Below are 26,092 nucleotides of genomic sequence, written 5' to 3'. Positions count from 1 at the left end.
TGCACTGAGATGAACCATGTCCCGTTATTGTTTCTGATAGAAATCCCCCCCCAGGGAGGTATAATGAATCACTTTTCTATAATCACTCCTAGCAGTAATACAATGTCCAATCACTAATGCATCGCTGTGTTTAAGTGCTTCACTTTAATTAGTGCTGTGTATGCAATTACAAAAGGTAAACGCAGGTTTCCATCTGTTAGCTGTAAATCCACGAGTGCAAACAGGATAGAAGTGATTCAGAGCAGGATCCTGCTCTACATGCTACTTTTATACAGTGTTTCACACATCTAAAAGCTTTTCAATGTTTTGCCACTTAAGGTCCTCTAATGATTCCTGGACACACATTTCATATAATGAGATTTTGCAGTGTACTTTGTTACTTCATCTCTGTGTACAACTCAGGTTTTACTGAAGGTTCTTTTGACATGACATTTCCCTTGAAGGTTTCCTGCTCTAGTGGCACAGTCCAGTCCTGAGCTTCATGTTTGCATGAAAACACTGCGTATAACACAGCGTATACTGCCCTCTGCAGGGAGCACACCTCAGTGGAATATTTGTGGATGAAATCACAGTCAAGAGGGAATAGTTTGTAGACCCCACACAATCCTTAATAAAAAAAATATATTGTTTATTATCGGCATTGGGTTTACATCTGGCAGGACCATCGAAACTAAAAAATACCTTGAGGAAAAACATCCACATGTTGGATGGATTTTAAATAAGTGAAAAATAATACCTATTTTTCCAGAACATAGAGGACAGATGCATTATTGAATATCAACGAGCACTGACATGAGAATGGTCCATAAATAAGTTGGTTTCTCTCACACACACACGCACACAGAGCCCCTAACGCTCCGACACAAAGCTTTTAAATCGACAGACAAAAGAAATCTATGCAGCAGGTTTGCTGGTACATGCTCAGCATCCACTGTCGTCACGAGGTCAGTCACTGCTGTGAAAGGAAGTCTTGATCAGAGTCCTGTTTGGTGCTGGTTCTGTGGTCCGGAGCAGCACAAACCGGCGTCGTCCTTCACTCGAGGAAGCCGTCCAGAGTCAGGCAAGGTGTCATCTTGGGTTGAGGCCTAGTTACCTTTTTCCTTTTAGCTTTCATCAGCGGGCGAATCTCTGCTAACGGAGACTGGAATGAAGCGCTTCGTTAAGGAGGGAGGCAACATTGGGATTAGTCAGGTTTCTGGCTGTATCTCAACCAAGTCCTGAGGGAAGTATTGAGCTATGTTGGTCCCTATTCAGACATTGTGTCAGCCTGCTGTTTTGGAGTTGGGCAGGTCACATGCTACTTTAGTAGCCATCCAAACCCAGCAAAGATGAACAATATCAAGCAATCAAACTGACGACGCCTGCTTAACACACACAGAAAACCAAGGATACAGGTTGGATGAATTTAGTACGTCCTCCTAAACCGTCATAACCACTGCTCACCTGAAACAAGAAACATTTTATTGAGCCGCTCCAAAAGGACCAACGTCACATAAATCGGACTTGAAGTGCAGGTTCTGTTGTACGTACAACTCCGAGCTTCCTCTGAGGGTCCAGCATGCTGCCGAAAGTCTTCTTTCTGAAGAGGAGGGAGTTCCGCAAAAAAGGATCCAGGGAACCATCCTCGTCTCGAGTCTGAGGTGAGAAAAAAGAATAACTTGAGGACATCTGCAATTCATTTGACAATGAACCTGGTCACAAAGTGACATTCACAAAGCTACCTTGCTTACGGAGGAACTTTTCTCAAAGTGTTTGGACACAGACGACCTGAAAAACAAAGCAATTTACTTAACTACGGAATTGTCCAGTGTACAACACAGATAAACAATATCATAAACTCACGGCACACACAGCAGCAGCTTCCACGACCAAAACCGAAGGCACATTATCGAGGGACATTAAACTTACGCCGGAGGATCCAGCCGCATCTTCTTGGGTTGGAACTGCGTTTGTCTCTTGGCCAATCCGTCCGGCGTGGTGACGTCGTACGTCGTGTTGAGGTCAATATCATGGCTGTCTGAGGGCGGGTGGAGGCGAGGCTGCTTCAGCTCCAATGGGGCAGGGCTGAAAAACAGGAGTCCAGAAGCCTCGTCAGTAAATCCCAGAGCCTTTTCTAGACCAGTTGGCAGCGCGTGAAGGCGGCGTCCAGTGGCTGCGTGTCACCCACCTTTCAAAGACCAGCCGGCTGAGGGCTTCGTTAGTCCGAGTCGGCGTGCTCAGAGTCTTCTGAAGAAACTCCACTTTCTTCTTAAGGCTCTGTGGACAGACCGCCGTGCCGGAGTCACAACCACCACTTTCTCTGGTACCGATAACGAATGCGTATCTGGTGGCGCTGCCTTACAGAGATCTCCTTGTCCGCGTTGGCCAAATCGTTCTGCAGAGATTTCATGTCGTCTTTGGTGCGATTCCCCTCCACCGTGGCTTTGTGCAACTAAAATGAATTTAGAAAGAGACTCAACTTCGAGAAATACACGTTTAAGATTGGCTTCCTCCCAGTGCGTTGACTTACAAACTTAACGTTACCTTGTTGTTTGAGGAGAGCACTTCTTTCTTCAGCTTCTCACACATGTCATTGGTGGACTTCAAACTTCCTTTTAGATTATCATATTCTCTTCAAAAGAAAATGGGAATGATGAGACGAAGGCTTAGGGACTGCAGACTGGAAAGTTGTGTTCATAAGGACTGAACCTCAAAACGAGGTAGTATACGTCCGCTATTGAGCTCCTTACTTTTTGAGCGAGATGCAGTAGATGGAAAGCTGCTCCACTGCTGCATGGCTCACACCCATATCGGAGATCATGGACTCCACCTCTGCTCTTTGGCCCTGCAACAACACATCCAGGCTGGGACCATCCAGCAGTGTAAGTGCATATGGTGAAAAGAACTTGTACATTGAGAGTTTACTATGCAGACTAGACTAAATCATTCTGATACCTGCATGTTCCGAAAGGAAATGAGCAATCAATTATTCATTGAATTATTGTCCAAAATACCAATAATGGTTTTTAACTACGTACCATACACATTGTGATATGAAAGAGCATGAACATGTGCTCCAAACAAGCAGAAAGGCCATAATTGTGGTTAATGGGACAGTATTCGTATGCATGCAGATACCTCTCAAAGGCTTTCATTCTGGTCCTGAGTTTCCGGGCTTCTTCCTTAGCAGCTTGAGTTTCATTCTGTTGCGTCTCAAGGTATGTCATCTGTTTCTGTCAAAAAACAATTAACAGATAAACAAGAAAGTATTTTGCAGAGTAAAAATGATGTTAAAAAAAAAAACAGAGACCAGACTTACTCTGAGGCTAGAACAAAGCATCTCCTTTTCCATAACATCCTTCCGTACACTGTCCAGGTCTCTCCTCTGCTTGTCCAGGATGTCCTTTAAACTGTCCACCGCCTTCTGCTTGTCCCGCCAGTCTCGTTCTACAAATTGATCAGACGGGGTGATGAAGCAGTGCCGTCTGCTACTTTCAACAATCGAGCATCACAACGTGGGGACGTTTCTCACCTTTGGAGCTTAAAAGCACCTTCATTCGATCAAGCTCATTCTACGTTTGGGAGAAACAAGCACAAAAAATATGACACTTCAAATCAAATCCTCTTTTGATGTGAGGTCAAGAAGGTACAAGATTATCACTGGCCTTTTCTCCACTAGTTTCTCCATAATAATAATCCTCTCTAACACAAATGCAGCTTTTTGTGTGGTACCTGCAAGCTTTCCGGGTCCGTTGTGCCCTCCTGCTCTTCACCGATGTCAAAGTACAGCTTGTTGATAATGTGCCTGGTACTGACCTGTTACACATACATGGGGGACAACAGTAAATAAGTATTCTTCCGTTTGGCACATTGGTCCGGTCTTCAGGAAAGTACTGCACCTGCTTTCTACATTGTGGACAGGTTTTTGTAGGAGCCGTCTGAAACCACTGAAGAAGACTGGGGACAGACAATCAAGGACAATTAGTCATTTCTAAAGCCAGAAATATGAGTGCTGAAGATTTGACGTTGTCTGTCGGATACCAGTCGTAGTGGAACGTGTGTCCGCAGTGGATGGCAGCAACATCTCGGGAGTGATCGAAGAAATCGGAGCAAATTGTGCAATAAGCTCGGATGGGCATCTTGTTGTCACGCGGATCACCCTTTTATGGAAGCAGGACCAAACCAGCGTTACTTTACGTACAGACATCACGATGCAATGCTCCAAGCAAAACTGCATTCGTGTGCGCGAAAATGGGCTGGCTAAAGAAGAACTGTTGATGCTAACTGCTGCGTGCTAACATTGACGCGTTACTGGCCCTGCTAACGTTAGCTAGCGTTGGGAGCTAAACGTTGGCTGCCTTCATATCTCATGTCATAAGTTGCCATACTTACAAAAAAGGAAGGCGCAGTCTTTCGTAATGGAATCACGCATCCCTACTGTTGTGAGGAATAAGACGTTTCAGTCGAGCTGAAGGAACGTTATATCAAAAGAGCAGAACTGATTTTGGCAATCAATAACACAATGAGGCCGCCCGTTTCCGCGCTGTACGTTCAAACGAAGGCCCCGCCCCTTATGCTGCATTCATGGTCACTGTGTAACCTTTTTTATCATCAAGAAATCAATCACGTGTGAACAGAGCTTCTGATTGAATATTACATTAACAGAAGATATAACGTATGAGGATGGATACAACGCTGTCCTATATGTTCCTATATTTTCGGTTCCATCCAAATAGCACACATTGACACTCACTGGGACTGAGAAAATTAAGCACGTATGAGTAAGCCTGGTGTCCTACGTGCTATAAATGCACCCCTCACGATTAAAAAAAACGCTGCTAAGGTTACATAAAAGCCCCTTGAATGTAAAATGCAACATTCCGCTAGACTGATCTACCAATAGTTGTATATCAACTTTTCTTCTTTTTGACACATAAATGCCAGCGCACTGGTGCCACAGACTGTATGACTACCGCATTATCTTTACGATAACTTCATATCCCACAATTCCTACTTCCGTAACCTACCGTGAACTGTTCGGACCATCAGGACGAAGTGACGTTTCTTCACCCTAACGTTAGCTAGCTTAGGTCGCACCGTGACGAGCGAGTTGTGGAGTAGCAACGATCAAATGCACACAGTTCCGGAAACGAAAGGTAACGACTGGGAAGCAACGGAACGAGTCGTGAGACGAACTGTGGTGAAAGCGGACCCGGCTAGGACTCTGCTAAAGTTAGCCTTCAAAGTAGCCCGAGAAGTTCTTCATCAGCGAAACGTCTCCATGCAACTGAAGGGTGTGAACAACAAGAATATACGCTATAGTCCACACGAAGGAGAATCCTTTTTTTGCATGACACCAGTTAAGGTTATTTCTTGTAACGTCAGTGAACCCCGGCTAATTACAACATGAATGACATTTGAATGACTCGCGCACCGGGGGCCACGTCACTGCAGCAGCATCTCAACCTGCTTTATGATCTCAGCCTCAACGCTGTGTGTGTGTGTGTCCTGCCAGGTGTGTGTCGCTGCTTTAAGTAGCAGTGATGGAGGGACCTGCTGCGTCGTGTGAGAAGGCGACTCTGGCCCCCGGGGGCCGCCTCCGCACGGACAGGGCGGACAGCCCCACTCCGGGTCTGGTGGAGGGAACGGAACCAGGTGAGGTAGAGCCTTATTCAGAAGATGTAAGTCTGATGTAAGTACTGAAACCAGAGAGGTGGGAGAATTGGAAAGTTCAAATAAGTGTGAATGTGACGACCTGCTTCCAGCTGCAGATTCGACACAATCAATGGGATTTTCTATTCTGTTCTCTCATGCTTATCTAAAAATGTGTGGGTCTCTCTAAACATCTTCTGCACATCAATACTTCATTTTTTTTCATCTAGCATGGAATTACATTACACAAGACATAAGAAGGTTTTAAACGCGTACAAAGAAACGTCTTCAAGTTGTGCTGGTCTTGCATCAAACATAAGTAGAGATCCGCTTTCTTGAATGCAAAGTAATGACTCTTACGCAATGTGTGTTAGAGATTATTTCCTCTTTAGCATCGTATGTTTTATGATCGCTGCTTCAAAACAGAAACGGAACATCTTTTTGGCAGAAACACACTTACTTATTCTTATGATGTGCGCTTGCGATACACATCATAAGTAATGAATTGATTGACAGCTCCACATACCTTTCCTTATGGACAGCGTAAGAACCCCCACATACTTTCTAAGGAGCTATAATGACACGGTCGTCCCCTGACTGCACAGATGTGTCACGTCCAGCTAGAACAAATCCGATTGGCTCTTCTAATTTGGCCATGAGATAAACACAACGGGTCTGTGGTGACATCAAGCCAACTCCGGATCAGATATGTTGTGTTTTTTTGGTTTTGTTGCCATGTATAGCAAGGGCCCCTGTGAATGGCCTGAAAAGATTAGCACTAATATCCAAATTAAAAATCTATTATTGAGGCTTTGCTGGATTCTGGCAAAAGTCAGTCATGTCAAAGATACAAAAAGTATTTTTTTATTTTTTGTTCTTATTGAAAGGATATAATCCTACCGTGTAAATCGAGATTGTATAACATACAGACTTTCCCTCTGCATAATTTCTCAGCTTTTCCAAATTCTTTTTTTGGAACTGTCAGCCACTGAGAGGGAGATGAATCTGGATAAAGTCCATAAAAAAGCTTTGGAAAGCAGCTGGGACTCTGCAGCGGTAGGACTGTTACCGTAACAACGGAAACTGTCTCCAGACACACAGTCATATAAATCTCAGTTTTTGTGAAATGACGCCATGTTTAGACGTGGACAACCGGTCCAAAGGGGAAATTTATTCTTGCTTCAAACTATATTTATAAGGAAGGGGACTGGTTGCGCAAAGTATGTCTGGTTAACCCCGGACCTCCGTTAAAGAGCAGCCGCTTTTCTGTGGGACCCAGTCTCAACCACTGGGTGGATGAGCAGTGGCCGATAATTAATTCCTTATACATCCACACAACATAGTGACCATCATTTGACAATGATTGACTCCTTGTTAACTCAGGTGCCGGTCAGAAGAGTGCCATGTTCGTCCACGCGCAATCCTTCGAGGATCTGACTGCTGAGGACGAGGATCGGAGGGAGGCCGAACTGGATCAGTCGAGCGAGTGCGCAGAGGACCTCAAGGTGCTGGAGGGAGAGAAGAGCGCGGAGGAGGAGGAGGAGCAGCAGCAGCAGCAGCAGCACAACAACAACGACGACATCACATCGGAGAGTAGGACCAAGGAGGAAGACGTGTCCGGCGAGGCGTGGAGGAGCCACAGAAAGCACGTGTTTGTGCTTAGCGAGGCCGGAAAGCCAATCTACAGCCGCTACGGCACGGAGGAGGCCCTGTCCAGCACCACGGGGGTCATGATGGCCCTGGTGTCTTTTGTTGAGGCAGAGAAGAACGTCATTCGTTCCATCCAAGCAGGTCAGGGTGTACTCGGGTCCGCGAGACAAAAATAAGTGTGTCCTAAGTGCATTTTGTGAGCTATGTTTTTAATGGGTGTCTAACATTCTGTGTCAGATGGCTGTAAAGTGGTTTTCCTCAGCAAGACCCCCCTGGTCCTGGTGTGTGTGTCTCGGACCTCTCAGACCGACAAGGAGCTGCTGCGGGAGCTGCAGTACATCTACTACCAGATTGTCAGCCTGCTGACCCTCACCCAGCTCAACCACATCTTTCAGCACAAGCAAAACTTTGACCTGCGCCGCCTGCTGTCCGGCTCCGAGTACCTCACCGACAACCTGCTGCATCGGCTGGACCGAGACCCCGGCCTGCTGCTCAGCGCCGTCACCTGCCTGCCTCTGGCCAGCTCCGTCAGGGACGTGGTGTCGTCGGGCCTGCAGGCCGCCAAATCCGAGAGCCTGGTGTTCTCCATCTTGCTGGCGGGCGACCGCCTGGTTACTCTGGTGAGGAAAAAGGACCAGTTCCTGCACCACATAGACTTGCACCTGGTCTTCAACCTGGTGGGCTCCTCCTCGTCTTTCCGAGAGGGCGAAGGCTGGACGCCGATCTGTCTGCCGAAGTTCAACACCGCTGGGTTTTTCCACGCTCACATCTCCTACCTGGAGCCTGCGTCGCAGCTCTGCCTCATCCTGGTCTCGACCGACCGGGAGGACTTTTTTAACATGTCCAATTGCAAGCAGCGGTTCCTGGAGAGGCTGAGCAAGCGCACCGCCTACCCGGCCCTGAAAGAAGCCCTTAAATGTCCCGGCTATTCTGTGGCACAGGTCGCCATCCCGGAGCTCAGGCACTTCCTGTACAAGTCAAAGAGCTCAGGGCTGTACACCAGGTGGGCGGGACGTCTGCTTTTAAACAATTTCTCAAACACATGTCACCAATCACGTACTTTTCTTTAATTCTCTGTGCTCTTGTTCTTATGCCTCCAGTCCAGAGTTCCCCGACGTGTACCAGTCTGATGGAGAGCAGGAGCGGCTGATGGGATTGTACCAGCGCCTCCACGGCAGCCTGCATCACCCAACCAGACCCCTCCGCTCCTTCTACCGCTGTGGAGAAACGGAAAACCTGCTGGCATGGGTAAGCCTGGCCTTTCCCAGTATTTTCTTGCGTGCTGGAGACGGTGTGGACTGACTATGTGGTTTGGAGTTTTGAAAAAAAATGCACTTTAAATTGGACTTTAGTGTTTAGTGATCAAAGGAAAGTAGTTGTCGTTTTAAGTACGCAGCATTTTCTGAAAAGATGAACGCTCTGCTCTGCCACCTCGCCTGCAGGTGACGAGCGGCTTCGAGCTCTACCTGTGTTTCAGCCCGCTGGGGACCAAGGCCATGGCCGTCTCTGCTGTCAACAAACTGCTAAAGTGGATCCGGAAGGAGGAGGATCGCCTCTTCATCCTGAGTCCGCTCACCTACTGAGACCTGGCTGCTCAAGCAAAGAGACTCCCGTCTGATGCTGATGGTGCAGCGGTTTGGTATTTGGGTCATGATTGTCCAGGCTTTTTTTTTTTCTTTTTGCTTTCGGATTCCTCTGATTTGTGATTGAGTAGATTAAGCACTGACGTTAAAATAAAAGAGTATTTTATCTGGCTCGCTTTTTTAACTTAATATTTGAATGACAGCAGCAGCATCAGCATCATCCATGGAGACCCAACAACATGACCCGTGGTGCTCCTATGATTTTGGAGATGTTTTTACTGTAACAGACCAATTATGCCTCTAAGACTATGAAAGACCATGTTGTTGTTTTGTAAACCTGTTCTCTTCAGTTCTTAAAAATCAGGAATGAAATTTGGATTTAAAAAAACTGGAATTTGCAATAGAATGTATTCCCATGTTATGACACATGCTGTCAAAATATGAGTTCACCACATTCCTGTTCTGCTTTATCATTACTTGATGACCGATAACTGTAATTGTCATTTTACCTCTATGCACTTTCTTTATGCAAATGCCTCTCCTAAGACAAATGTGTTCATGTGTCTGTAACCTGCTGTCATTGTGTGTTAATATTTCACTTGCTCCACCTTGCAGGGTCTATTTGAATGTCCTTTTAATGTATCATATGTGTAATAATTAAGAAACGTGTGTCAAAGGGCCGCTGTATTTCAAGGTACCCTGCTTTGCTTAAGGAACACATCCCTACATCTGCCTCCACTGATCACGCCTTATCTAATTATCATTGTTCAGAAATGGGACCGTGTAGATTTATTGGTGCATTACAACTTAATGCTTTGCAAAAAATAAAATACTCTGAAAGTTTTAGCAGCAAATTACTTGTTGGGTGTAATGACCCCTTCCAAAGTTGTTTCTTTATATTTATTATTATTTATTAATATTGTTCCTGATGCTTTCATATATAACATGCTGATTTTACAGCTAGTGTAGGTGGAGAATATATATAATATAATGTATATACCTCAATAAAATGAATCACTGATGCTTTTTATAAGCTAATAACTTGTTTTAAGAACCATATTTGATGCTAGAACTACAGTATATTGTTATGATTTTCTTTTTCTTCTACAGTCAGACTGTTGTCTCAACCCCGAGCAAGCCGTACACTCAGATCACAATTAAAACCACTACAGGTCCGTGAAACATATACGTCCACAGTAAGCCAGACGGCGCATGCGCGTCGCTGTCCAATGAGGGTTAGTCCGATTCGCTGCTGCGAAGGAGGAGGAGGGGAAGGAGGAAGAGGAGGAGGGGAGGAGTCACCTGGAGCCCCATCCGAGCCAACCGGGACCCACTCAATCCCAATCCGACGCATTTGACGTGTTGCAGGACTTTGCGAGGACTGAATTTAAAAAGCTAAAGGTGCCATCTAGAATATCCGCGAGCGGAGAAGAAGCAGCCTCCAGTCAAACTAAGGTATGGTGACTGACCTGCACAGGTGAGCTGCTCGTAACATTCACCTTCCATGTACCCGACATTATTAGTTTTTCTTTTACAAACTAGTAACCTGGCTTCAGTATTCCACTATTCGTTCAGATGTCAAGTATATTATAACACGATATTAAGAGAGTTACTCTGTGCGGCTCACATTTTAAAATGAGTGTTTTACGACGTGTGCAGGCTGAAACTCTGGTTTGATGGTGGATACAAAAGAAGACTTCCATTTATTATTCATGTATTATTCCACATCATTAGAGAATGACATCATTGGAATTTTACAATTTACCCATGTCATTGCAGTACAGCTGTAAGTACGGGTTGAATGGAGCCAGAATACTCTGAACTCAGGGGATGAGAAACGGAGATCATTCAAATAAAAAAGGGATAAAAGGGACAACAGCTGGCTGGAACAAGTGCAGATTTTGTGCAATTCTGTGAATATGTCTGATGTGACTTAACCACTTGACCCTTTGGATGAGTCATTATTGAAGAATAACCGTCCTTACATGTCTGCTCACTCTGGGGAAGTCATTCCTGTTTTTTCCCAGTTGGTTGCTTGTGCAGCAGATTGCCTCCTCAACTCCGATATCCGAGCAGTCAATCAAAGAGAGATGCTCTCATTAAGTTCCGCCAATCAGGTAAAGCTGATCAGTAGCCAATGCAATGTCTGCATCCATATCCCTGTAGCCTGACTTGAGAAAAGTCAGTGAGGGTGAAAAAAACTGTGTATGATTAGAAAATCAGTTGTTAAAAAAAAAAAATTAAAGATAGAGATTTAACACTGTAAATCTGATTTTTGCATCTTTAATTCAGCCGTGAGGAACCCACTGATGCAGCATTCAGCGAAATACGGCAGGACATGGAAACTCAATTTCAACCATTGGCTTTATTAACCATGAACATGAAGAATGTCAACTAATTCCATTACTATGTATAGCCATGTCCTCTCACCTTAACCTGAGTTTCACAGGGAGCTGCCAATGTTAAAATGTAACACCTCTTTAGTGGGATCCCATGAATTATTGATGCAAAGACCTCTTTACTTGAAACGTTTCCATACCCCTCATTATAGCATCAATAAGGAACGTTTTCATGAAATTTGAGGGAAAATGGTGTTTTCGATGCTGCTGAATAAAAGGAAAAGAGTTGATTAAAATTCGGTGGCACGACCAGGTGAGCCGTTTCTTCTTCACCTGGGGCTTTAAAGGGAGCATGCCGTCCTCATGACCATCAGGCCGTGCACATCTTTTCCCCCTGAAAGGCACGTAGTGGTTGTGACAGGAATGCAAAGTGGAGGCCGCGGCTCTCGAATACCGCCTCACCGGGATGCGTCGAGTTAATGATCCACCCGGCAACGGCGGTCCAGAATGAAGACAAGGCTCAGAGTTTGAAACAAGGTTCCACTTGGCCTCTGGTCGTTTGGAGACTGATAATGCTCACTTTTTGATTGTATATTTATTTGGTTTATTACTACCAGTCGTCCTAAATAAAAGACCATGACTCATGATTTGGGGAGAAACAGATAGGATGTTGTTTTAAGAATAAACACATCCAGACGGATGTTAATGACTTGTGTAGGAAGTCACATTATGAAACACAGTTTTATTTACTGTGTGCGAAGCTGAGCACCAACAACGCAGCTCTCTGTTTTATTATGTAAACAGTGAGTCAGAGGAAGCTTTTATCTTTATGACCACATGCGCTATTAGAATCATCTGGCTCAACATAGATGATGGATTATCACCTCAGATTCAGTGACTGATTTTTATTTTGACTGTCTGCAACAATAACATCCACCATTCCCTTTTAGCTATGTAAGAAGTAAGCGAGCTGGCAAGATGGTTTCCCTTCCCATGGTGTCCCATCCTATCTGCTTTGTTAAAGATTATTTCACATGCACTAAATTAAAGATTAAAAATTAATCAAAACATACTGAATTTTACAAAACATAAGGCTGTTGAGTTTCTCGTATTTACTGAGCCATTCATCTTTACTGGCATATACTTACACCAAACCCTTCCAGATTCATTCCTAACTATATTATGAAGGTTTTTACTTAAAGTTTTGTCAAAATAAATCATTCATAACCTAATTTATAGAACAGTCCATTCTTTAAAATGTGGCACATTTGTATTTATTTTCTTATTGCTCAGACATTTTGTCTGATTTACATACACAGTGATTTCCAAAATTTACCTTCATATTAACAGATGTCAACAAATGAAACAATTGGTAATCATTTTCTGTCCTGCAAATAAAGCACATCAGTAGCATATTCAAACATCCGGATCCATACTTAACTATGGACTCTTCGTGGTGATGACCCTTTCTCAACTGCGGTGTCTCCCCTGAGTGATTTAAAGACCTTTTCCACTCTCTTCTTTCAGGTATCTGGGCTAGTGTTCACGATGCTTTGGTCCCGACATCAGACCTGGAGGTAACCCCACGTTGCCTCCCCGTGCACACCGGACTGGACATGGTCCATTGGACCACACACTGGGCGACATGTGTCTGTGTCCAGACTCTGCTGGCCTTTGCCCTGGCCAACTCTCCCTTGCTCGTCCCCAGCCATGTCAACTTCTCTGTAGTTTACACCATGCCCTTCTTCCAGGCTCGGGGGGCCATCCAAAACATAGTCAACAACTCGCTCTACCAGGAGGTGTACGTTGCCTCTCAGAATGTGATTGAAGCTGTCAACAGAAGCTTGGAGAAGGTGTGGGAGCTACGCACTGGGCCGGTGGGAAGCCCCGATTGTCACATATGTGACTTGTGCGACATTGACAAGGATCCCAACATCCTGGAGGAGACAAACAATCAGGTCTTGCTGTTGGATACTCTCTTTATGTCTTTATACTCCTGTGGAAGTTCTCAGTATGGTGTATGCTATTTCCACCAACTAAACCCAAATGGAGAGTCGCCTTCCCTTTCTAAGTGTTTGTTCAGAAGGGATTCTAACTCGGCTGCCTACTGTCCCGATTGTTTGGCCAGCCCTCTTGGTACCAAAGTTACAATGGTCGAAGAGGGTCAGACTGTATACTTCTTTGTTGCCACCACTGTCAGTGAAAGCGTTACCCAGCGGTACGGAAGGAAGTCCATATCAGTGCGTCGACCACTGGCCACAGAAGACGGCTTCTACAATGACGTGCGTGGCCTGACTGTCCTTCCTGGCTTGCGGGGGACATACAAAATTGAATACGTCTACAGCTTTTTTACTCAGGAGTTTGTCTACTTCCTCTCAGTTCAGAGAGAGAGCCCCCAGCAGGACTCCTCTCCGTTTCAGACACGGTTGGGCCGTCTCCCACGCAACGAGTGGGAGATGAAAAGGTACCGCGAGGTGATCCTGGAGTGTCGGTTCGAACCGAAGCGGCGGAAGAGGAATGTAGCCGGCGAGCCCTATAAGGACGTGGTGTACAACGTGGTCCAGGCAGCCCACTTTGGCAAGGCAGGCAGGGAGCTGGCGGACGAGTTGGGCGCCGAGGAGGAGGACGACATCCTCTATGGGGTTTTTGCGGTCACCGATGACAACGGGGTGACGGAACACGACTCGGCCCTGTGTGCCTTCCCGATTGACAACGTGAACAAAGCTATTGTGGATGGGGTGGATGACTGCTGCAAGTCTGGACCAGAGCAGCTTTCCAGAGGTCTCTGCCATTTCCAACCCTGTGAGAGCTGTCCACATGAGGTGAGGCCGTCAGCTCACTAACACAGTGCATTTATCCGTAACATGGATGAGACTCTCTACGGGTTTCCAGCAACTTTTTACTGCCAAGAATCATCTGAGGTATCCTCCCATACACTATTCACATGGAGAAGTAATTACTCTCAGGGGGCAGGTTTCTTGACGGGGCCTGTACGAAAATCTCATCACGAGGGTGTGGAGCAATAAATAATGTCTTCTCTCTTAACATGTGCGTACATATTGAAGAGATCTGAGCACTTGTCGTGACTGGACAAATTCCCTGGAAAGCCCAAATTGGCTGTGTTGGTTGGTAGGGTAAGTGAAAGTCGTATTGTGCATGCCGGCGCTTAGTAATGCCTGTGACACTAAATAGAATGGCCCCTTCAGGTTACCTGGCCATTACATGTCAAAATGGCTTCTGTGAAAAGGGCATGTTAGAGCCACATATAGCATTAATAGCAAAATGAAAGAGGCATACTAACAAATATAAGTATAAGTTGAAAACAAGTGAACGTTCCCTTATTTCGAACTGATTTACATTACAGCAGAAAAACAGACACACTGCATATTGTTTGACCTCCTGTTCAACACTCAAACCTGCACAGTCAGTTCATCGACAGGCTGTCAATGTATTCAACAGGAAGCCAAACAGCCATCACCATTGTTACTGCTTCATGATTAACGGAGCAAGAACTCTAATTTAAAGATGCTAGTCCTTTCTGTGTAATACTCTGGGGCTTGTCTCCTCTCCTCAGTCTGCCAACACAAGGCAGCTTGTTGGCACATGAATAAGTTGAGATGAAATCCAAATACATAACCATCATCATTTGTTTAACTTATTCTGGATTATTCTGGAAAGATATGATGAAATGATGTAATTCCCCCACCAAAGGAATACTTTACTCACACTACTGGCACACACACTGACAAACAAACATGAAAAAGGAAATGACACCAACTGCATGTGGTCATTGTGTGACTCAGTGTTTTAGTTCAAATTTAAACTGTATGCAGATTATTGTGCAAGCTTGAAGGGAAAACATTGCCAACAGAAATGGAAATTAAATGTGTGGTTTTGAAAGTGACGAGAATAGCCGGATAGCTAACAGGGGAAACTGTAACTGCATCTCTGGCTTTTCTACTTTCTTCATTGGAATAATCCTCTTCATCATTGGCCAAATCTTTGAGTTTACATTCCCGTGAAAAGGAAACTTTTTGGTATTCCAATCAGGAACCACTATTGTCATTTGCATCACAGCACTTGCTGTTAAATTTAAGAAATCAGGGTTACAGATTGCTTTTTTAATTTAAAAATAAGGATGCAAGAATGTTGGAATGGAAATTGGACATGGGCCAGGTGGGAGTGAGGTTTGATGGCTGGGGTGTGTTGGGTCAGTTGAGTGAGTTTCTCAGGCCAAACAGGAAGAGGGTAATAAGATAAAACTATTTTAAGATTTGATCTCACGTCAGTCATAACTGCAGTGAGTGATGGGAGTGTATTCAGTAGCCTGTTAAGGCCATGGTGAGCCCTCAAAGTAGGACTTTTGGACTGTTGGTTTCTTGTCTTAATTCTCTTGGGAAACTTTATTTCCAGAACATGTACATATTTCCCATAATGTAACTTTTTTATGTTACGTTAGTCCCAGTTTGCAGCAGTGATTCCACAGTTCTGATGCTGAGTCGTACAACATGTGGTAAGAAAGTCATTGAGTTGTGAGTCAGAAGCTGAAAAAATAACTGACATATTTTTTAATTTGAGGCATGCGATTCATTTGATCACAGACCACTTGCAGCTTCTGAGCTTTCACTGAAATATGAAAATGTGTTTTAGTTTAGGATATAACTTGTACGTCATTATTTCTAAATTTTTCTTGTCCATGTTCACATTTTTTCCCTGTGTCATTTGTTGTGTGTCCTTAAGCTTGCCAATGAATTACTTTTTACATGACAAGAAAGCGAAGAAAAGTCTATATGTCGTTTTATTGTGAGCTGAAAATGAACTGGTGTTGCCTCTAATCCAAGCAGTGATCCGCTCTGCTGCGCGTCTGCAGCTACGAGGCAATCCTGCTGTCACCAGCGCAGCACATAATCATTTAGCATGGCCTCTTAGATTACAAAATGATGACATTATAACGACAGTTTCACCTTGTGCTCCTTGTGGGCCAGTGACTCCTGATTTCCTCACAAGCAAACAGCTGGACCTGTCTCACTACATGTGAAGAAAAAATATTACCCACTGAGAATGTGGATCTCTTCAAAGTGCACAAATACACACTCCAAGCTGTCACCCTAATTTTGGATAAAATAAATAAAATATAAGTACAACGCCCAATTACTGGCTCCTTCCTACACGTTCATCTCCATGACATCTCAGAGTGTAGTTGATGGATATTTTAATATTATAATTTTAAAAGCCTATTCCACCTGTTTTAGACTCTGATGTCTTCCTTGTTGTCTTATTTCCACGTCCTTTGCTGCTTGTTGCCTTGGTACTAGAGCATGGAGAACAATGCCACATGCAGGGACCATCCTACTATGATGTCGAAGCCCTACTACAGAGTGGACCTCTTCAACAGGCAGATGACAGACGTCCTGCTCACATCTTTGCTGGTCACAACTATAGAGAACAAGACCGTTGCCCATATCGGCACCTCGACTGGCCGCCTGCTGCAGGTACATCGTCATCTGGTATTTGTCCCCACTTGACCATTGTATATAGTCCACTACTAATAATCATCTTTGTCTTTGTTGACAGCTTGTATTGACAAGATCCAGCCCTCTAATCTTTGCCAATTACTCTTTGGTAGAGAACCAGAGGGTCTCGTCTATTGCTGCTGTTTACTCAGCAGAGTATCTTCTCTTTGTGGTTGGAGACAAGGTACAAGAGCACTCCCATGAAATGAGAGTCAAATGCTTTCATTTGTTTGAATATACATTTTCAGAGAGGCTCTGTGGATGTTACAGCCATCCGATCAGAAGGTTCAGGGGGTGAACTTGTGTGCTTTTATCACGTTTGTCTTGTTGTCTGTGTTGTTTGCAATGTCTGTCGAGATGGATGCCTCTCACTATTGTAAACCAAGTCTACCTACGGGTACACATAAAACAAACCTAACTTTACTCCCACAGACCAGACAAGTAGACAATAGCAAATGAGTTAGAAATGTGACGTTTTACCGCTCTCTGCCCTTCATATGATGGAATAGGTTGCAACCTCTGTAACTTTCACCCAGCAGCTATGAGGCCTAAGGCAAATAGATCAAGTTACAATTGAAACCAGAAGTTTACATAAACTGTGCAAAAAGACCCATAACACCTTTTTTTCTCACTGTCTGAAGTCAAATCAGACTTGACCTCTCCTGTTTCAGGTCCGTTAGGATTACCAAAATTATTTAACTTTTGCTAAATGTCACAATAATGAGAAAGAGAATATTTTTCATTATTTTATAGTAATATCCCTTTACAGTTTGCAGCAGTGTCGATATTGATATATAGTGTCGTAACTGGTGATGGATCAACATTCACATTGGTCTTTTACATAGTGTTATTTTATCACAGCAGTGTGTTGGACGTCCCCTTAGCACCAGGAGCCTACTGAACGAGGGCCCAGTATCGGTTTACATGTTATCAGCCACATTAATAATGAAGCAGTACAAGGCCATAGGAATGCATCTGTGACCTCTCTGATTCAGATGATTCAGGTGCCCCAGAGAGGGCCGGGCTGTCAACACTTCTTGACTTGTGCCATGTGCCTGACGGCGCCGAAGTTCATGGGTTGTGGCTGGTGCTCCGGAGTGTGCTCCTGGGAGAGCGAGTGCCACAGTCGCTGGAGGAACGAGTCGTGCCGGCCGGGGATCACTGGGGTGAGGTTTGTTCCGTAATACACATGTCTCCTTGTCCAACGGATGAAAACATTTAATTTCAAGGTGGCACTATGTATTCTGCTTTATTGACGCAGTTCTTTCCACGGACTGCTCCTCCTGATGGTCAAACAGAGCTGACGGTGTGCGGATGGGAGTTCCAGTCGCCCTTAAAACCTGCAATCACCTCCAGATCCCACCAGGTCCGACTGGGACAGACTCCATGCACGGTGCTTCCAGTCAAAAGCAACAACACACAGTGAGTATCCAAGTCAATTCATTTACAATTTATTCATTTGGCAATTTACTGATGTGTTGAAATTTCTTTGTGTGACACAATAATGGGTTTAGTTAACCAGTACGAGTCTACAGCCACGCCAGTGGCTCTGTGAGCATCTACTCAGACGCTTAAGTTAGCGTGTTAATGATATTAAACTGCCAATCCGGTCATTATGATCATGTTTACCATCTTAGTTGTTAGCATTTAAGCGGGCTAATTTAGCACAAAACATTAAGCACAGCTGAGGCTGATTGGAATGTTGATAGCTTTCATGACATGTACTGAACTAACTCAATATTATGGCAAAAAAGTATAAAGTAAAGACAAACTCATGAGAAATTTCACGAGTTCCTTTCTTCTAATTTACCGTATCATATATTTTACTTGTCATCCGGCTGATCAAGCTAGCGTTAGCTTCCTAATAACAGCACTAAAGCAGTTAGCAAGACTAAAGACTATTTAATTCTATTTACTCTCCTCTTTTGGACCTTTCCAAATCTGTCTTTTATATATTTTGTGCTTTGTCCAATTTTGGTTATTGTTGACAAATATATTTGTATGTGTTGTACTTTTTAATGCTGTCATATACGGTATTCTACTGTGGGTTAAACGGTAGTTGATGTGTGAAAGTCTAGAATAGAGAACAAGTTCTGACATTTTTCTGATTTGTATTTTGTAATCATTATTATGTTCAAGGAGCAACGTGTACTTTTTGAAGTATTTTTGCAATGTGAATTTGGAGTTCTGCTTTAGAATAAAAGGTTGGATATTTAAACTTTTTAATGCTGTTTTTTTTATCCCATTCATCTATTAATCAAAAAAATTATTAACAGCTTAATTGATTATTAAAATAAAAATAACGTATTTGTCCACGGTGCTGCTGTTGCCACTCACACACATGTTTGTGGTGCTGCTCTTCAGCTTGGTGTGTAAGATCCGCTCCGGGTCCCCTGAGCTGTCCAAACCAGTTAACATCACAGTGGAGGTGCACGAGGGCAAGGTGGACGGACGCTACTCTATAGACGGGAAGGCAGAAATGCCAGGATTCACATTTGTGGTAATCGTTGCTGCTGTCATACTCTAATGCCCTCATTAAGATATACAAGCTGTAAATACTTTGAAATAGTATTTACTCTGGGGAACCGCTTATGTTCCTCCAGATTCCCAACATCACAGAAATCCAGCCTAACTATGGGCCTCGTGTTGGAGGCACACTCATCACAATAACTGGGCCGCACTTGGATGCAGGGAGGACCAGGAAAGTCACTCTCAACGACATGCCCTGTCCTATAAAGAGGTCTGGAAACACATCGCTCCCTATCCTTTTTCATCCCACTGACCCCTGGACTGGACTTGGCATCAAAGTTGTCATCCATGTTATCATATTGAACATGCCACATGAAAAGGCTTTGAAAGCTTTTTGATCCTCTACATTTGGGTTGTCATGGCATCTGATTCTCTAAACTCTGTCTCCCTACAGAGTCACAGAGCCCAAAGGCATTGTGTCCTCCATCGTTTGTCTGTCCCAGGCTATCGCAGAGGTGAGGGACGTCCCCCTGAGTGTTTTCATCGACAAGTCTCCCGTCCTCACCACAAAAGTGTTTTACTACAAAGAAAACCCAATGATTACAGCTGTCCTGCCTGACTGTAGTTTTGACAGGTCAGCCTGACACCTCCACCTTTGCTCATTTTTCTTTATCATCTTCAACACATTGCAAATTCTGCTGTAACAGGAAGCAATCACATTTCCTTTGACTTTATGAAAAGGAAAATATGTCTTACGTTTGTTTGAATTGCAGGGGGTCGAAGATTGTCATTGGGGGGGAGAACCTGGACTCTGTTTACCGCACTGTCGTCCGCTTTAAACCCAATGAGAGCCACTTGAAACCTGTGACAAGGGTACACTGTTCCTCATAATGTTAAGAAGATTCATTGATAAGCGTCATTCTGTTAAGTCAGTCTACAGTCAGATTCTTGATTCTTCTCTGATGTAATTTGACTGTGTGTGACCACCCCGTCTTGTTTCAGGAGTGCATCGGTAAGTCCTTGCCCACGAGGATGGAGTGTATCTCTCCCGCGTTCTCCAGGGATGAAACGGAAGAAGGAGAGCTTTCTTTTGACATGGACGGAGCGCTGGGACTTTGGAACAAAGAGTTCTCCTACCACCCCTACGGCGAGCCCATTCCTTTTGAAACAGAGGGAAACGTGCTGAAGTTGTACCCCGGGTTTGACGAAGTTTCGCTACATGTAAGAGATTCCCTTTCTATTGAATCGCATTCATGTGGATTTACCATATTCATTATAGATTTTAAAATAACTGATTGTTTCATTTGTTGATTTAACCTCCATGTACACAGCATCAAAAGCTGAATCTGGTCAGCTCCTGTATGACTATCATTATGACAGTAGCGGGTGTCAATTGTGATGCTAAAGTCCTGGATAATGAGATCACCTGCAGGATCCCCAAGAACATGAGCATCCCCGGGGAGGGCCTGCGGGTGAAGGTAAATCCGTCCAGGGTTTAGATTACGATTTACTGACTGATTTACCAGGATCCGGCATGCAACGCTGAGCCCCAGTTCATGCTTGTGACTATCCAGTGATAACCAGCCAGGCTTGTAGATTGTCAATCAGCCATCAAATGGGATGGACAAATTACACTAAAAGCTCCATAAGTTATTGTATGGAATACATTAAATACATACATTCTTTTAAAAATGTTCCATGCATAAAGCTATGGCATTCAGGCACTTTTATTTGTACTGTTCATCTCTCTGTAATCCTAAGTACAGCTCTTATAACACTCTTTATAAAATAATAATCCCTATGTATAATCAACTCTGTTCTTTAGATCTCCATCAACGGGCAGGTCCACGACGTTGGTACGGTGGTGAGGGTCAGTAACCACTACATGGTGGGCATTGGTTTGGGGATCCTGGCGGCTCTGGTGGCCGGGGCGGTGCTGGCCTTCGTTGTTATGAAACACTTGAGAAAGAAGAAGAAAGGTGGGCTGCTGTCTGTTAGGTGGACTTTGGTCCGACCTGTTTGTGCAACTGGAACGAGCTATAGGGGGAATATCAGTCTTTCAACCAGAACATCCTTGGTGTGGCATGGAAAATACGTGTTCTGGGGTTGATGATTAAAAACCTTTTTATGAAATGTTTTTCAGGCTCCATGGTAGAAAGCCGCTTGAACCACAGTCCAAGCCGCTCCGGTACAAATAACATGGATCTATTGGATGTTGGGGACTACAGGAGAGGTGACGGTCCAGCTGAATACTTATCATACTGCACTGTAATACAGTACAGCTAGTTTGCTTCTGACACACACCTTCCTAACTCTCAATAAACCCCTCTCTCTTTTACAAGTGGTATCACTGAGTCCTCCAACCCCACTGGTTGGGCCGGGGGTGTTCCCCAGCTGGAGCTATGCTGCAAGCAACATAGATCCTACCCTCACCCCCCTCATGCCCTCAGAGAAGATCTCCATCTCCAGTTTTAGGCCAGAGCTGCTGGAGGAGGTGAAGGATGTTCTCATCCCTGCAGAGATGCTCATTGTGAAGCACCAGCGGATCATAGGGAAGGGTGAGGAGCCCCGCTGCCCTATAACCGAAACAAAACTACTCGTTATAAAGCCTTGTTTAAGCTTGGAAAGAACATTCCTGCATCACTCTGTACTTCTCCCTCCTGTAGGTCACTTTGGCACTGTCTATCATGGCTACTTTAAAGACCCCAGCAACAGAGAAATCCACTGCGCGGTCAAGTCTTTGAACAGTGAGTGACATGAATGTATTTGAAGCAGAAAACCTTCTGATGCCAGTGCATCCAGTGGCTTTCTTCCATGAGCCCATAATCCTTAATGTGTGTGTGTCATCAGGAATAACAGATGTCGAAGAGGTGGAGCAGTTTCTGAAGGAAGGCATCATAATGAAGGGTTTCCACCACATCAACGTGCTGTCTCTGCTGGGCATTCTCCTGCCACAGGAGGGACTCCCTTTAGTGGTCCTACCGTACATGAAACACGGTGACCTGCGACACTTCATACGCTGCGAGAAAAGGGTGACACCTACATGAAATCAGTGCCAATGGATCATTTGATTTATGTACAGCCATCTGTTTACAAAGTGTCTTCAACTGTTTCAAATATTTGTTTGTATGTTTGTGGGATTTGTTCAGAACCCCACCGTCAAGGATCTGATTGGCTTTGGGCTACAGGTTACCAAGGGGATGGAGTATTTAGCTCAGAAGAAGTTTGTGCACAGAGATCTTGCAGCACGCAATTGCATGTGAGTCACCAAGATGCATGGAGGATTCAGCGGTTTATTAGCCACCATAAGGCCTGAACTTCTCTTGGATTTAGTGCAGGCTGCTGTCTCTTGGTAACAATTTGGTTGAACTTGTTTCACTGTTACACCACAATTTGCTGACACTATGATGTCGTTGTTTTCTGTCTTCAGGCTGGACGAGTCATATACAGTCAAGGTGGCAGACTTTGGTATGGCGAGAGATGTGTTTGATAAGGAGTACTATAGTGTTCAGGACCACAGGAAGGCTAAGCTGCCCGTCAAGTGGATGGCAATCGAGAGTCTGCAGACACAGAAATTCACCTCCAAGTCTGATGTGGTGAGCAAATTGAGGTGGTGAGATTTACCCTACTACATACAAGGATCTTCTGCAAGAGCTTTTTAGTGATGACTAAAGGGTGGATATAAATGTTTAATGAATGCCGCCGGTCTTATATATAGATATAAAATATAATGATCTGAGTGCAGTAATTATGTGTCTGATTCTTTTAATGTCAACTATCACCATGTTAATATATGGCAATAATTCTGGATAATAATAATGTGCTGCTATCTGCTATCCTCTACATCGTCCCAATTTAAATGTTAGGAGTCAGTATTCTGCTTTTTTTAACACAGAAGACCTTTGATTAGTTTCTTTAGGCCTATCACAATGTAGAAATTAGAACAAAACAAGTTAATGGCTGAAATGGTCACAGTCGTTGTGTAACCTTTGCCTCTCCGGACGCAGTGGTCCTTTGGTGTGCTGATGTGGGAGATGCTGACCAGAGGAGCAAGCCCTTACCCAGAGGTGGACCCGTATGACATAACACACTACTTACTGAAGGGCAGGAGGCTTCCCCAGCCTCAGTACTGCCCTGACCCTTTGTAAGTACTGGGTGTAATACAATTATGTTACACACTTTGAATAGTATACGATACTTTTGCATGAATCCATTGTACAAATATATTCAGAGCTTTACTACAGATACTGCAATAATAAACTGATTTACAACCTCCAAAACGGAAGAACAAAGTCCAAGTAGTAATAACACAATGTTCGCATGGTCACTCAGTAGTGTCAATTCTCCACTACCTAGTATTCCAACACAGTTAAACAATGCAGCTTGGGAGTTAATGTTTAAGTCTACTAAACACGTATTCTACCTTCACTACACCCAGAAGCAGGACAAAAGCAAACATGTCTTTTGCACGGAAACGTAACAATTGATAGAGAATAAATGAACTATTCTGTCCTAATGGAAAGAAGTGTAACATAGACACATGCAGATCCCAGACACAAGGTATTAAAGGGGGTATTCTAAAGCTTTCTATACAAAAGCTAGATGAGAAGATTGATACCACTTCATGTCTGAAACGACAACCAACCGTAAACGTTATGCTAAGCTAAGCTTAGATTGTAAATGCAGAGCTAATTGTTAGTTACAAAGCTAACAGCTAGCTCTGTCCAACTCTTCAGCTCCCTTGTTAATTTGTCATATGCCATTTGTGTAAGTGTGAAAACAACAATTTGTTGGGAAACTTCCCACTTCTTCCAAAAAACAGCAAGTACCAATACAGCAAAGCAGCATCATTGGGAAGGTGCTGGTGCACAGGTCAAATGCAGATGGTCTTTCACCCATTTGACTGCTGTTCTTGTAATGGGAATTGAATGTTAATGTATTCCTCTCCAACTTCACCAAATACCTTTGTTGCCTAAAGTAAGTAAGTTGTTTCCTGTTATGATGAAAGTGTTTTTCTTTTTTTATGCACATGCACAAGTATTGCTGGACGACAATACGCTGCCAAACATGTGTCAATCATCATCTGTAACAATGATAATTAAATGTGGAAGTAAACTCAGATTCTTCTCATGCTCACTGTTCATATACAGTAGTGGACTCAGACTGCCATTTCTTTTCCTCCAGGTACATCATTATCCTCCAGTGCTGGGACCCTGATCCAGAGTTGAGGCCCAGCTTTGCGACGTTGGTGTTGGCCGTGTCCACCATCCTTTCCAACCTGGAGGGAGAGCACTATATCAGTTTGAACGTCACCTACGTCAACCTGGACCAGCCGCGACCCTACCCCGCCCTCACTGAGTCTGCCGACGAAAAAGACTCCACAGATGTGGAGGACTCGGGCTCAGTGTCGTCCTGATTCACTCCTCTCCCCTCTTGACTCTAAAATGGTATCGGTGCTAACTGCAAGTGCGCAAAAAAGCTCAGCCAGGTTGCGACAGTGTTTCTTACAGCGACCCATCTGACACAGAGGTGCTGCCTACCCTTCTTTACTGGGCATTGGGAAGGATGATTTCAGCCGCTATACGTATCAAACCCTCGGGCAGCCATATTGGAGGCTCATCACTTTTGTTAAAATAGCAGAGTAAAGGTTGGGCTTCCAGACTTTGTCATCTTAAAACTGTTTAATAGACATTTAGTTTCTATGTTATTTTACACTTCTAACAGATGTCACGGATGATTCAACTAAAAAGGTTTGTACACTAGTAATAGTGCTAGCTAATAAAAATACAACATGTTACCGTGTCCGTTAGAAGCTAATTCTAAATAAGTAATCCAATTTTAGTCGTGCTGATCTAAGCTGTTCCCACACCACAGAATTTTTTTTTTTTAGCTGAGCTCGTAGTTATGTAGACATTGTAAATTCAAAGTCAGTCTTCTCATGTGCATGTCTACGGCTACCATGTTGTGGAACGTGTCACAATAAGCAGAGCTTTCAATATAATTCAGTGGCCCATTATCTTTCTTTTACTACTTGTTACAGCATCAGAGCCCATATTTATACATGGTTATGGTCCCGTTTCAATGCAGTAATTGTTCTGTATATTTTGGATCACAATTCTGTCAGACACATCTGATATCACCCCGTTGCTTGCATTTCTGCCACAATGTCTTTAAGATGTTGTTATATATTAAAATATTTATTTCTTTATAGATTTGTTCGACTTCAAGTACATCACTGATTAATTTATACACAGAGATGTGTGTAACTGCTATACGTCTTTTGTCCATTCTCCACTAGAGGTCAGCAGTCTGTTAGAAGTACACTGCGTTTCCACTGCTCAGCTTCTGAAGCCACGTGAATGCAGCATTCTTTATGTGTGCATCATTTTTGCTGTAACATAGCAACGTGAATGACCCAGGTTTTTCCCCTTCTCTGAAAACCAACCAAAAAGCCCTCTGAATGCCACATAAGATGTTGAAAGCACACCAGTACAGAACAATCCACAAAGCATTTGTGTTTTACACTTTTTTCCCTCTTTCATCTCACACACAGCCAAGACACTTCCTCCACAACAAAAATGGAGTCAAATAAAACCAGAGGGACATAAACATCATAAAGTTTGCTTATTTTTTCATGCAGCCAAGAACCAAAGTTAATCTCTGCGTGATGGGGCCTCTGAAATGGAGAGTGTGAGCACAGCAGAACCTGTGAAGAGTGCTGCTGTGTGACCACCTCGAGCTTTACAGCCTTTCTTCTGTGCTGAGTTCACCACCAGGTCCTGCACCATAGGCCTCATGCACCTTGACACATTTTTGTCCCTTGCAACCATTTGGATGGTTTTGTGTGGACTTCAAACCAATGCAGATATAAGACAGTGGATGCTGGTTCATCTTGCTGCAGGAAGCG

The 26,092-nt window shown here is 44.0% G+C and overlaps 3 protein-coding genes across 6 annotated transcripts; 2 read left to right on the top strand and 1 right to left on the bottom strand.

The window, feature by feature from the left end:
* Nucleotides 1-133: 133 nt before the first annotated feature.
* On the bottom strand, nucleotides 134-5,127 carry traip (TRAF-interacting protein). Of its 2 annotated transcripts, none has more exons than XM_037447828.2 (16): nucleotides 5,007-5,127; nucleotides 4,021-4,139; nucleotides 3,879-3,936; nucleotides 3,712-3,795; nucleotides 3,512-3,551; nucleotides 3,299-3,426; nucleotides 3,118-3,212; nucleotides 2,730-2,843; nucleotides 2,524-2,611; nucleotides 2,342-2,431; nucleotides 2,168-2,256; nucleotides 1,909-2,064; nucleotides 1,722-1,767; nucleotides 1,531-1,635; nucleotides 1,393-1,443; nucleotides 134-1,141 (listed from the first exon to the last, which is right to left on the bottom strand). In XM_037447828.2, exons 2-16 carry the CDS (start codon nucleotides 4,116-4,118, stop codon nucleotides 1,034-1,036), a joined length of 1,350 nt encoding a protein of 449 aa, XP_037303725.2. In that variant the 5' UTR covers nucleotides 4,119-4,139; nucleotides 5,007-5,127; the 3' UTR covers nucleotides 134-1,033. The 2 variants fall into 2 exon arrangements, with proteins under 2 accessions (XP_037303725.2, XP_037303724.2); XM_037447827.2 differs by lacking the exon at nucleotides 5,007-5,127 and adding an exon at nucleotides 4,372-4,532.
* On the top strand, nucleotides 5,003-9,763 carry mon1a (MON1 secretory trafficking family member A). Of its 3 annotated transcripts, none has more exons than XM_037447826.2 (6): nucleotides 5,003-5,135; nucleotides 5,495-5,634; nucleotides 7,015-7,422; nucleotides 7,519-8,284; nucleotides 8,382-8,529; nucleotides 8,724-9,763. In XM_037447826.2, the coding sequence occupies exons 2-6, from the start codon at nucleotides 5,523-5,525 to the stop codon at nucleotides 8,862-8,864; spliced, it is 1,575 nt and encodes a 524-aa protein (XP_037303723.2). In that variant the 5' UTR covers nucleotides 5,003-5,135; nucleotides 5,495-5,522; the 3' UTR covers nucleotides 8,865-9,763. The 3 variants fall into 3 exon arrangements, with proteins under 3 accessions (XP_037303723.2, XP_037303722.2, XP_037303720.2); XM_037447825.2 differs by lacking the exon at nucleotides 5,003-5,135 and adding an exon at nucleotides 5,152-5,273; XM_037447823.2 differs by lacking the exon at nucleotides 5,003-5,135 and adding an exon at nucleotides 5,190-5,338.
* Nucleotides 9,764-10,164: 401 nt separating this feature from the next.
* mst1rb (macrophage stimulating 1 receptor b) lies at nucleotides 10,165-25,783 on the top strand. The gene is made up of 21 exons (XM_037448346.2): nucleotides 10,165-10,341; nucleotides 12,731-14,025; nucleotides 16,519-16,695; nucleotides 16,778-16,900; nucleotides 17,712-17,882; nucleotides 17,978-18,138; nucleotides 19,081-19,216; nucleotides 19,320-19,456; nucleotides 19,640-19,819; nucleotides 19,959-20,058; nucleotides 20,188-20,406; nucleotides 20,517-20,663; nucleotides 21,011-21,164; nucleotides 21,329-21,418; nucleotides 21,528-21,743; nucleotides 21,852-21,932; nucleotides 22,036-22,217; nucleotides 22,335-22,444; nucleotides 22,616-22,781; nucleotides 23,193-23,329; nucleotides 24,370-25,783. The coding sequence occupies exons 2-21, from the start codon at nucleotides 12,820-12,822 to the stop codon at nucleotides 24,599-24,601; spliced, it is 4,125 nt and encodes a 1,374-aa protein (XP_037304243.2). The 5' UTR covers nucleotides 10,165-10,341; nucleotides 12,731-12,819; the 3' UTR covers nucleotides 24,602-25,783.
* Nucleotides 25,784-26,092: the final 309 nt, after the last annotated feature.

This window comes from Pungitius pungitius, chromosome 8 (assembly GCF_949316345.1).
Source record: "Pungitius pungitius chromosome 8, fPunPun2.1, whole genome shotgun sequence".
Taxonomy (NCBI): Eukaryota; Metazoa; Chordata; class Actinopteri; order Perciformes; family Gasterosteidae; genus Pungitius; species Pungitius pungitius.
This window is presented reverse-complemented; position numbering and strand designations above follow the sequence as displayed.